This window comes from Netta rufina, assembly GCF_964035555.1.
Source record: "Netta rufina genome assembly, chromosome: 7".
Classification (NCBI taxonomy): domain Eukaryota; kingdom Metazoa; phylum Chordata; class Aves; order Anseriformes; family Anatidae; genus Netta; species Netta rufina.
The window spans coordinates 28,897,260-28,910,013 of NC_140130.1; the positions used below are offsets into that span (position 1 = coordinate 28,897,260).

Here is a 12,754-nt window from a genome sequence, read left to right on the forward strand (position 1 = left end):
TGCTCGCGCGCGGCGCTTGGCGATTATTTTTAATTATTGCTGTTTAATTACAACCGTGCCGCCCGCGGGTCGAATCTGCGGCGGCCAAACGGCAGGGCGGCAGCGGCGGGCGGGAGGCGCCATGGCGGCGGGGGCGCTGCCCGGGCTGCGGCCCGCCCAGACGCAGCTGGAGTACGGCCTGCTGGACGCCGACAGCCCCCGCGACAAGGAGGCCTTGGTCTACGGCTACCTGCAGAAAGCCGACAGCCGGGAGCGGGACCTGACGGTGCCCGAGCTCGGTGGAGGTGGGTGGAGGGGCCCGCGATGGGCCCCGGTGCCCCCCCGGGCTCGCCCTGAGGGGCTCACCCTGAGGGGGTGCCTTGGGCGATGAGGCCCGGAGCTGCTCTCTTTAAAGGTGTTTTTATCTGGTTATGGGGCTCTGAGTCTTCAAAAGCCCCCCGGGGGGGTAAAGGGCAACATAAGGGAAGCCCCTTATGGATGCTCGCTTGGTACCGGTTGCAAAAATCATGTTCTTTAAATCCTCTTTCTTCTGTTAGCTTCACTAACTTCTTTTTTTGTTTTCCCTCCAATAAAGCGTTTCGTTTTTCTCCAGTGTGTTGGCAGGAAGCTTCCTCCCGCTCTCAGCTCTCTTGCCATGGCTTCCCTGTGCTCGTCAGTTTCTATCCCTGCACCCTAAGGCTTGCTGTGCTGGAGACATCCTCCTCCTTCAGGGCTCTGCCTGTTCCCCCTTCGTGTTTCGCACATTTCTCCACCTCTTCTTGTGAAAAGTGTGAATCGAGGGTTACATAAAGGTCTTGCAAGTCCTGCTCGGGGTCCTTGTAACCTAAGTGAAGGCTCTCTGGGACTCTGAGAGATTAAGGAGGTTGCAAGACGGAGGCCTAAGCAGATAAACTGTGGGATTAAAACCACACGTGTAGCATAGGAGTGAATTCTGACTTTTAACCAGTGAAGCAAAGTGAATGCTTTTTCTGTCTGGATTTGGACTCCTGAATTGAATTTTCACTTTTGTCATCAGTAATATTTCTGTTTCTGCCTTCTGTCAAAGCCTATATTCTCCAGAAATCAGCTCAAATAGTAGCCAAAGTTATTTATTTCCAGTTTATTTTTAGGAAAGATATCCCAATTCTACTGAAGAGGGAAGATACGTCATAAAACAAATAACCTGCTCTTTTCTTTTGAAAAAGCCAAGTGGAAAGTCTTGTCCATACACAGTGGAAATAATGCATAAATTATTGTAATTACTGTCACCAAATCTGAACATTTGTGCATTCATTTATCCTTTTAAATATATATGTATATAATATATAGGTAGGAAACAAATTTCTTATTACTGAAGAAGGAAACAAACCTGCTGACTTGAGTAGCTGTAACTTCTCCTGGGGCTGTAAGAACTTGGTTTGCTGAAACTGACAGGGTGGAAGTTTTGAGTATTTTTAGATTAATCAGAGTAAATCTATGTATTAAAAAAATAATAATTCTTCAAAAATTTAGTTCAACTTTACAATGGGACTTAGCTATCTGGTTTTGATCCCGTTATTTTCAGAAGAGTTGGATGGAAATAATGGCAGACTGTAATCTAGGACATTTATGTCTTGATACCAGTTTCTTATGGGACCAAAGGAATTGGTCCCATAAGAAGTTACCAGTGAGGAAACGTTGCCTTAATGTCTCATCAAGTAATTGAAATAAATGTCCAGGAGTACTACTGGCTATATGTGAGGGGGTTATATTCCCAGGTGGCAGTGTTATTTCATACCTGTCATTTGAAACTGTTGAAAATCAAGATCAAAGCTCTAAGTACAAAAATGTTGCTGTCATTTCTGAAACTAGCTCTTTACAAAATCTTACAAAATCATGAAGGGTTTAATGGGTTATCAACTTACTTGCTTTTATTTGAAGTTTAAGTAAATAGGTATTACACCTATGACTTTGTTAGGTGGTGAATAATGTAGATAATTTTTCAAAATGTATGGGAATTGTTCTGAGGTTTGCATGTTCTTTTGATTAAAAAGTGACAATTTAACTATATAAACAGCTCATTCATTGTTACATTACATTTAGTTAATATTCTCATTTACTAATTTTGAAGAATTGTATAATACAAGGGTGGGTTTGATAAATATGAGACTTCTGTTTTGCTTTTGTACTTGCTAGAAAGTTATGTTGTAACTTTTCTTTAATGAAATACACTAGGAATGTGTGTTGTCATGCAAATTAGGTGTGTCTTTCCCTACTCTTCCCCTAACTGGGTATCTCTGCTCTCTGAATTGCAGATCTACAATGGTTGAACACCGAAGGTCCTATTTCTCTTCACAAAGACCTTTGTGGAAAAGTGGTGGTGTTGGATTTCTTTACTTACTGCTGTATCAATTGCTTGCACCTGCTGCCTGATCTCCACGAGTTAGAGCAGCAGTACTCTGATAAAGGTAAAAGAGCCTTGGCTTGCTTGGAACAAAATTTCCTGGCAGTGTTGCAGGTGGAGTAGCTGAGTCACTTTGTTGGTTACTAAACAGCTGGCAACATTTCAGGGGTGCCTAAAAATGTCTTCTAATATTTTAAGTATTGAAAAAAAAAAAAAAAAAAAAAAAGGTTACCGGCTATGCTTTCATCACATTTCTAGATGGGGTTAAATATGGCATCTGTTGTGTCTCTATAATTAAAGAAATGGGATATGTGCTTGAAGCCCAAATCCTATATCCTCATGAATAGGGCAGTTTGCAAAATGCGAGGACGTAAGATGCGGGCTCAAAGTTGATAGATGTACACTTTTACTTAGTAACCAGCTCTGAGCAAAATGTTACACAGATGGTAGAACGGATATAGTTTAATGACCTTTTTCCGCCCTTTCTAACTGAAATAGCAAAATACATAAACATGGTTTAGGATTTTTTAATGTTTACTTTTTGGTATTTGCATTGCCTTATTTTCGGTTAGTAATCCTCTGTTCTGTAGAGGGAATTAATCCCTTTAATTTCACTTTGAGATAAAATCTCAATCTCTCTCTGAATGAATGAAAATGCAGGGTAACTGCTATTTAGAATTTAGTCTCTTGTCATCCTGATGACTTGTCAGAGAGAAGATGTGGTCTTACCCAGGAATGTATCAGCTGCTAACTTGGCTGTTTTGGTAGGCTAAATGATGAGATGAACAGTGTTAACTTTTGGTCCTTAAAATCCTGTATTAAATACTATAATAAAAATAACCTTGCCTTATAATGTTTACATTTCTGGTTCTCTGTTTGCTCTTCTGATTTGATTTTCATTTTGCCGGCATTTATTTTCATGCATTACCTACTCCCACTAGAAAAATTACCATCTTTGAAATTACAACTTTAAGTTGTTCACTCATATATTGTAGGTTTAAATGGTTATCCTGCTCTGGAAAGTTAAGTTGTTTGGCTTGATAAATTTGAGAAAACTTGGAAGAATAAGACTGAAGTTGAAAGGATGTCAGGTGTACCAGAAATACTGTAAGAATATCAAGATATATTAATGCAGGTATCTTGATATTCATCCTGATTCTGGAGTTTCATTACATTTTAATTTGCTGTTATGTTTAGTTAATGGAAGTTCCTTCTTTCTTCAGGGGATGGGGGGCAGATTCACTTTCACTCAGCTGGTTCCCCAATCTGTTTCCTCATAACTGGGGGAAAAAAAAAAAAAGATTAAATATATAGTGAAATTGTAACTTTATTAAACTTCAGCTTTGTAAACATAGCATTTATATACACGTTTCATCTACATATTTACAGTGCTGTGGTAGTGACAGAAGGTCCTGATCTAGCAGACAGTGTAAGAGTGAAAACAAACATCTTACTCTGACAAAACATCTATGTCACTGTGCATTTGGATCTTAATCTGTTGTTTGAACAGCTGAAGGAGTGTTGCCTCCATCTTTCTGCATAACTGAGAACAAACCTTAATACTGATATAATTAATAGCAGTATCTGTTTTTGATTGTACCTTCTGAAGATGTTTTTTGATATTCTGATTATTCTTTTCTTGTTCACATGGTTCAAATACTGGCATATGTGGAATACATTGCTGAAGTTTCACTGTGATCATCAGACATGAGATGTCCGAACCTGAGAATCTGTAGTTTTAAGATGTTTCTAAGCCATTAAATGACTTAGTATATACGCACACAGTTCTATTGTCTGGAACTCAAGGAGATTTGTCTCAAAATAAAGACTGCTTTCCATAGGATTAAATGTCGCCTAGCATCTTTATCTGATACGTTCTCATTGCTATCTTCAGTGGAGCTATTTCTGTTTTTCAAGTGGCGTTCAGAAAGTTATTTTAAACTCCAGTGCATAATCAGTTCATGTTATCAGCAGTCCAGAAATGACTTCTATAAGAGGGAGTACTTTTTAATATTCAGAAATAGCTTGGCATAAGTCCAGTGTTGTGCTCTGCTATAATCCTTCAAATAAAGTGTTTTAAATGGTGTGCATGTTTTTATATCACAGTGTAGCATCTGTCAGTTTCCACACGAGTTTTCTTCATGAGAGGATATTATAACATATATGTGCTATACAGGTGTCCAGTATAGCATTGTCCTTCTAGCTCTAGCGATACTTTTGATGGACAAATTATATGTACTGCTGCTGATCCTATTGTAGTTAAAATGTTTGACTTGCTGTTCAGAGCTCAACAGTTTACAATACTACAGTTTGAGCTGTTTTACAGCAGTGTACTGTGCAGGCAGGATTGGCAAAGACAGTATCAATGATTTTTTATTTTTTTTTTTAATTTATCTGTGTACTTGTTTTTATTCAATTAATGTGCGGAATTTTACTGTGTTCAATGTTCTCATATTGAAATATTACCATTCCTGCAGATGCTATTCTTCTCCATTAATACTGTTTTACAGTTGGGGACAAGGGCCAAAATAGAAAAATAGTTCTCAATTTCCAAATAAAAAGCCAATCTGACATTAAATTAGTTAAACTCCTCTGAGCTCAATAATACAACTGCTTAAGATACGAACTAATTGCCTTTCCTGCGTTTCTACCACAAAACCATTAAAATAATTGACTTGAAATAAAAATTAAATACGGATTGTGCTGCCAAAACAATAGCTGCTCTGGCAGCCTTCCATTTTTACAGAGCTAATTCATCAAATGCTAGCAATGCAGTGTGCATTACTGTAGAAAACTTCTTTCCTTCAGCAGGTGTCAGACAACCATAATGCATCCTGAAACACTTATTCTCTTTTTTGAGAAAGGGATTATTTCTGCTTTGGCTTTGTACATTATAATACCTTATATTTACCTTATATATACTTATATATTAAGTATAAGTATATTATATATATACTTATATAATACCTTATATATACTTTATAATACATTATAAATAAGGACAACCTTTTTTTTTCCCCCAGTCATTTGTGGTAATATAGAGTTATTCAATAATCCTTGTTATATATTGGTTTAAGCTTCAAAATGAAAAACAACACAAAAAACAGCAAACAGTGCAGGCACTAGAAACAAATTGGCGTAGAGTTCTTCATGACAGGAATGCTTTCCAAAGCCAGCATCTGGATTTTTGCATTGCAGAACAGAACAAGCTGGACGTATCTTCCTATCACATCAAATGTTTATAATGGCTGGGTAGAAAACATGGTGTTAGAAATAAAACCATTGGGATGAGAGTTTAGATAGGATCATATGGCAAAACTTTAGGGGAATGTCATGGTTTAATATCACCCAAATTGTAGAAATCTTCAAGAGTGTGAGAAGAAGGTTTGGCATTATTATTCATGTTGTTTGTTTGTTTTTGTTTTTTACAAAAACTGAATTTAAAAAAAGATCCACTGAGCAACAGGGAAAGAAGAGATTTGCAGCTGTATGTTTAGGTAGGCTGAAGAAGAGCAACCTAAAGAAAGAGGCTGCAATCCTAAATTCAGACCAATTCAGCATGGATTACTGTGCTGGCAGTCAGGCCCTGTGGAATTTGGAATGCTGTTGGAAAAAACAATGGCGAAACGTAGCGAATGCCTGAATATAATCCCTACCTGGAAGCAAAGCAAAGATTTCTGAACTCAAATGGGTTTGTGTCAAATAAGCATTCTTCATGTGCCAGTGAAGTCAAGGACTGTGAATTTGAGAAGAAAAACCTCACTTTTAGTCTTAGTCACATTCAGTGTTGGCATAATGTGGGACTGTTGGCTGATTTTAAGTGCTGAAAGCAGGATTTGAAATTTTGCTTAAATCTAAGGCCCAGTCTGGTCAAAATTTGGTTAAATGACAGAACTGAACAGTGGTTTAAAGAAATGGTCAAGTAACTGAGAGCAGCCGGTGTAGGCATGGTGGTAGAGCTCTCTGGCTCCTGCCTGGGAAGAGTAGGGGCAGAAGAAAGATACGTCAGCTAGCCAGACCCCACCCCTACCATAAAGCTAGGAGGAAAACCTAAAACCAAATACTGCTTTCCGTTCAAACCTCTCTCCTTGCATGTGGTTGCTTACAGGTGTCTTCTGGGCCCTTTTCTGCTCAGAGGGCTGGTGTTACCCTTCTTGCAGTGCTGAACTCCCCTGGCTGTAACTGCACTGCTTTCAGAGAACGGCTGTACAAAAGCATTCTGCTTTTGTGTACGTGCCCAGGGTTTTATTAGGGAGGTGTTTTAATGGATAAGGTAGAAAATGCCAAATAACAGGAATGATCTGACATGCACATTTCCAATTCAGAATGACTTGTGGCATATTAGTTGATCCTAAAGTAAATAAAATATGTGATGTGTGAGTTATTGTGGAAAAATACACATTTCCTGTGAATTAAAAAAATAAAATGATAGAATGCTGTTAAATAAAATGAATGTCTTTGTTAAGGAGAAAGATGCATTATCGTGCAAGCTCCAAAAATTATTGCTTTTGTAATTTTTCCCATCTTAAAGAACTAATTCTGGATCTTGATATTTGCAGTTGTAAATGGAAGAGGGAAAGAGAAACAGGAGAGGGAAAAGAGGCATTGTTCTGAAACCTATGAGAATCTAGAAGATGAGAAATAATTTTTTCAGCAATGTTACTGAAAATATTTAGGTTTTGTTCCTGTTAGATTTGTGTTAAACTGATGAAGTCTTCATTCCCTTGTAACAAATGGTTGTTTTTGAATAAGGGCAAAAATCGTCTTCTGAAAACTAAGTAACTGCTGCTTCAAGTAACTAAAACAGTTCGTGCTCTGAAATCTTACAATTTTGCTGAGAAAACATTTATGTAAAATTAGTCTTTTCCAAATTAGAGACCTTTGGGGATGGCTATTTCCATTGGATTTTGTTTAGGACAAAACATAACCGTATTATTCAAGTCAACTCCAAATGACGGAAGTTGAGTGACTTTGCACGTCAGCCTTTATCCTTTCAAACTGCAAATTATATCCTGCTTTTATAAACTTAATAGCTATTCAACCAAATCTATTTTGTCTGTAGTGGTACAATACGACATTTTTGATTGCAGTGAATATTTGAAGGAGCACAAATGAATTTAAGATACAACACAGTAATTCAAAGTGAATGTAATTTAAGAACCTCATGAAGCTCTTCGGGGGTCTGCACTGATTTTATTTCAAAGTATAAGCATCGTGAGAATTGGATTAGATTGGATAATGTCTCTTCTTTTTCCGTGCCACCCTGTAGGGCCTCCAAATCGTCTTTTTTTTTTTTTCTTTTTCATATTACTTGCATGACTGAAAAAATTGTGGTGCTACAAGGGATCCACCTATAGACATTGGATGACTAGGGGAGGGAAGGAAATGCTGCAGATACTTGAATGTTAATAATAAAAGTGTTATAAATACTTGTTATTCGGTTAGACCTGACTGGAGGGGAGGATGAAAGCACTTTTTTGTTGGTGCTGTCTAAATATTTTCTAATACTGGAGTGAATTGAACCAAGCTGGGTGTCAGCTTTATGGATATTCTTCTTTCCCCACTTAATTTCACCCTTCTCAAAGTAACACAAATGATCAGATAACAGTTCAAAACTTTAAATTGGACAAAATAGTATAAGGGTCCTTGTTGTTATCTGTGGGTACAAAAAGCTCACGCTATCCAGAAAGAAAAAGATTTGTGGATACACAGGAAGGTCAGTATGTAGGGGTTTCCATTAGATCAACAGTTCTGGTTTAAAATTGTTGTATCGCATCTTCCTACAACTGCATGGTTGTTGTTATCTTCCTTGGTTTAGTGAGGAAAAATCCTAAATGTCTCGTGATGGCAGTGAGCAACAGACTCTGGAAATGGAATGTTCTGAAATTTAATCAAATGTCATGGTTCAGACAGTCTCGTTTGTTTTGCTCAGATCTCTGAAGTTTAATAAAAATACTCCCAAACCCAAATCATCACAGATCTGACAAGTTATTCTGACTAACAAGATCATGCTCTTTGCTAAGTATTCTCTGGTACAAAGTGAGACGAAATACGGTGTTGATGTCATGTGCGTAGCTCATTGCGTTTGGTAGAGGTTCTGCTGATAAAATGTAATTTAAGGCTCTGAAAAAGGCTGTAGTGGTGTGTGTGTGTTTGTTAGGGGTCCTTTTTTTGCTCCTAGGACGTACCGAAAAGTGACTCAACTAAAAGGAAGGCTCGTCATTCTTTTTCTGTTGAGTAGGTAGGGGGAATGGAAATTTTGGGGCTGCTTACGTAAGTGTCTGCAGGGGGTGGATGTATATTTCTTTTTTGTCGCGCAGAGAAAAGCAAATGAAGTCTGAGCCATACATTTGTGTTTCTGTTTGAATTTCATGAAACTGAGGAAAAAAAGCAATTCAAGGACTCTGGTAATTGTGTGCTTTTTTCATCATTTTTAGGCTCGATACGATGTATTCTGTGTATGTAAGCTGAATTATATTACTTGGTCCTTGTGCAGCACCTTCACGCTAGGATTTCAAGTGCAGTTACCTCTGTTGTGAGAAAACCTGAACTTTTCATTGTCTTTATTAACTAAATATAGAAATTAGGTTAAAAACTGTAAGGGGAGGGGAAAAAATGATAATTAATTCTCTTTTTTTAATTTTAAATATAGGATACTATTTTGATTTTAGGTGCCTCTTTTTGTTTGTTTTTTTAACTTGATCTAGAGTGAGATATGCCAGGATAACTCTGGACTCGTGATCACTACTTTACAGTGGAAAATAATTAGTTTTCTGTAAATAACATAGCTATGTAAAGGAAGCAAAAGTCAAAGAGGTATCCTAAACACTTGAAAGAACAAAGCATCAGTTAAACGTGGCTAAGCTGTAGCAGTTCATTTTGAAAGAATTTTCTACCTTAGAGATTCAGGGCTTAAGAACAATATATAACATATTATGCTCTTTATTTGTTCAAATCCTCTTTCCTCTTTTCTGGGAAGCAGTTAGCAATGTTGTGGGATAACTGTGCTTCCTTCTTACATGCTTTTTTAATTGAACTACAGGTATGTTTCAGTGCAATACTTCATTTTTCCTTTCAGATGGCCTTGTTATTATTGGTGTCCACTCAGCGAAATTCCCGAATGAGAAAGTCCTGGATAACATCAAGAGTGCAGTTCTGAGATACAACATTGTCCACCCTGTAGTAAATGATGCAGATGCAACGTTGTGGCACGAGCTAGAAGTGTCCTGCTGGCCAACTCTGGTCATTCTTGGCCCTCGTGGAAACATGCTCTTTTCGCTTGTTGGAGAAGGCCACAAGGAGAAGCTGTTTTTGTTTACTTCTGTAGCACTGAAATTCTACAAGGAGAGAGGACAAATCAAGGACAACAGTATTGGAATAAAGCTATACAGGGACTCCCTCCCACCTTCTCCCCTGCTGTTTCCTGGCAAAGTGACAGTAGATAATTCAGGAGAAAGGCTGGTAATTGCAGACACTGGACATCACAGGATTTTGGTTACTCGGAAAAATGGGCAGATTCTGCACACTATTGGAGGTAAGATTATATAAGTTTTATTTAGGAGTAGACTATATTCGGTGGTGCTGCTAGGACCTAGCAGTTCATAAGCATTGATAAAATTTTTTTCTTATAAAATCACTTTTGCAGGAGGTGAGGGAATATAGCGTAGTACCATCAGTGGGAGGCTCTGTTAATGCAACTGGTTGAGGTGTCCCTTATTTGTTGTCGTTATTTCATTGACTAAGTTTTGTATTTTCATGTGATAGCCAATATGAATTACAAAAGAATAGAGTCATAGGATCATTAAGGTTGAAAAAGACCTCCAAGATCATCTGGTCCAACCATCTTCTGAAAGAGTTTCAAATGTGTTTAGATTTCAGTGACATACATTCACATCCAGCATCAAGATAGGGAAAAGAGATAAAAATACTTCCCTTTCCAAGAGGAAAAAACAAACATGGAATTTTGGTTTTGATGGTGTGTTTTGGGGGAGCTTTTCTTTGTTTGTTTTAAATGAAGAACATCCCTCAATAGGATTCACAAACTTCAGAAAAATACCAGTGGCACTACTGTTTTAAGAAAGGAAGGAAATATTTCATTATTTGATGGAACAGTGCATTGAATAGACAGGCTAATTATCCAAGCTAACCTGATAAAGACCTTAATACCCTTCTATGGGAAGTACAAACAAGGTTTCTTATGACAAGAGTCAGACAATTTGTTTTCTGTTTGGTATGTGCGATGAAGTCTCTGCCAACAAAACACCCTTTAGTATTCTGGGATATTCATTAAATAGCAACTTGGAGGGAAGTCTTGTTATCTCTGAATGGGTACCCCTGCTTCCTTTGGCACTCTGTGCTGTTCCCTATGAATGGGCATCCTGATGTAGTTCCAAGAGGAATTATCGGAAACTGAAACAGCAGCACCTCAATGTTTCATGTCTGTTAACGTCTAAATTGTCTTCTGAGAGTAAGTTGTAAAAGTTTGCGTGTTTCAGTGACTCAGTTAAGTGATTCTGTGGGCAGAAAATAGTGTAACGAAGTTGATAATACTGTAATAAATGTGGGCATGCACAAAGGTTGAAATTACTATATTTGCATCACAAATCATGATGCACACATAATAACTCATGTATCTAAATGTCTTTTGCTGACACACAGTGCTAATGCACTTTAAATGTTACTCCCTATAAATGCGATGCTTACCTTCACACTGTTTTATTCAGGTCATGTTCCTCCCTCTCTTTCCTCTTTGTGCTGTACAGAAGGCTGTCACTCCATCATTCTCACTGTTCTTCCGTGTAATTAGTTGCGTGTCATCTTTTTGTCAGCTTGTATTATTAATAAGAAAGTGCTGCTAATCAAATATTAGTTTCAGTGTAATTACAGCAAAATCTAAATCATTGAAATGTAATTGAGTTTTGGAATTTTAAATCTTTGCTGGCTGCTTTTGGTAGTGGTTTGGCTGTTAATTAGGAATAAAAAAAAAAAAGGCTATACAAGGTGCAATGAAAGCATCTTTTAGAATATGTAATTATCTTACAGGTTTAAAAACATACACTTTTTTTTAAGTTTTATTTTTCTGAAATGAGTTTTGAGTTTTGCTTTGTTTCATTTATAGGTCCAAACAGTGGAAGAAAAGATGGAAGATTTTCAGAAGCATCTTTTAACTCACCACAAGGAATTGCTATAAAAAATAATGTTATTTATGTAGCTGATACAGAAAATCATCTAATTAGAAAGGTAAATTTTCCATAAGGAAACAACCTCTTGTACTTCCCCTACTTAAACAGGTGAAAATTTATACCAAATTAATTATTCTACAAATATCTTCAACATCAGGAAGGAAATTTGGACTAATATAAATATTGTTGTGCATTTCCATTTTTAAAGGGCTACATATGCTTTTGTACTTCCGTTCATAGAATCATTCAGGTTGGAAAGGACCTCTAAGATCATCTAGAAATGAAGAATGTGCCTCTTGTTCTAGCATAACTGATAGCTTTTTTTCTTTTTTTTTTTTTTTTTAACTTGTGACTCTTGCTTTCCTGTTATGAGAAACATCTATTCTTAGTATTGGAAGTAGAAGCTGTTTCTATTTCACTTACAGTTCAGATCCTTATCTAAGGTTATTGTACTCTTATGGTTTGGTGGATATCTGAATTTTTGTTAACTAGTTGTTTGGTCCTGTAAGCATACCTGCTTTAATTTCAGAATTATTTGTGTATTGATTTTTTTTTTAACTAAATACTTGAAGTTTTTAGTGCATATGAATGTTGCTCAGTATAAACAGGAGTTGAATCTTAAACCCAGTTAGGCAAAATTTGGAATAATCTGAAGTTTGCTGAAGCAATATCATATTACCTTATTAATAAAAGTTTTTATGCATCTCAGAAGATATTTACTCATATTTACTAGCCAGTAGGATGTCTGAGTCATGATCAGAAGAGGCACACGCTTACTCAATTCGAAAAGCTTTTTTTACTGTTCAGTATGTTCACATTCATTCAGTGTTTCAATCAGAGCACTACCCTAGAAGCCCTCTGTGCTGTATTCGTTGTCGTTGGCTACCGCTTTTAATCTGGAAAGGACCAAGTGGCCCTGTTGGTCCAAGGCCTTCATCTTCATAATACTCACTACATTAGCCTGTTGACCAGAGATAATTAGGTGTTACGGTTAGCAGAGTGCAGAAACAGCTGAAGTTCTGGGTCATATTGCTTCAGCATCTCTCATGATAAGTAGCTGTTCCCTTTTATTTAAGTTTGCCATCATGGTATCCAAGAATTAAAATAATCTGTCAGCTATAGGACATCCTTTCAAATGTTTGTGCAGGACACAGGCCTTGCAAACTGCTCCAAAAGTTAGTTTTCATGCTACACGTGTGAAAGACTCCTT

General features: G+C 37.2%; 1 protein-coding gene across 1 annotated transcript in view; it reads left to right on the top strand.

The window, feature by feature from the left end:
* Positions 1 to 121: 121 nt before the first annotated feature.
* Positions 122 to 12,754, top strand: part of NHLRC2 (NHL repeat containing 2) — a gene marked incomplete at its 5' end in the record, with an annotated part of 31,734 nt that continues 19,101 nt past the window's right edge. Inside the window, 4 exons of the mRNA XM_084290364.1 lie at positions 122 to 284; positions 2,274 to 2,426; positions 9,441 to 9,896; positions 11,481 to 11,602. Coding sequence (XP_084146490.1) covers positions 122 to 284; positions 2,274 to 2,426; positions 9,441 to 9,896; positions 11,481 to 11,602 — 894 coding nt within the window. The remainder of the gene's footprint in view (positions 285 to 2,273; positions 2,427 to 9,440; positions 9,897 to 11,480; positions 11,603 to 12,754) is intronic.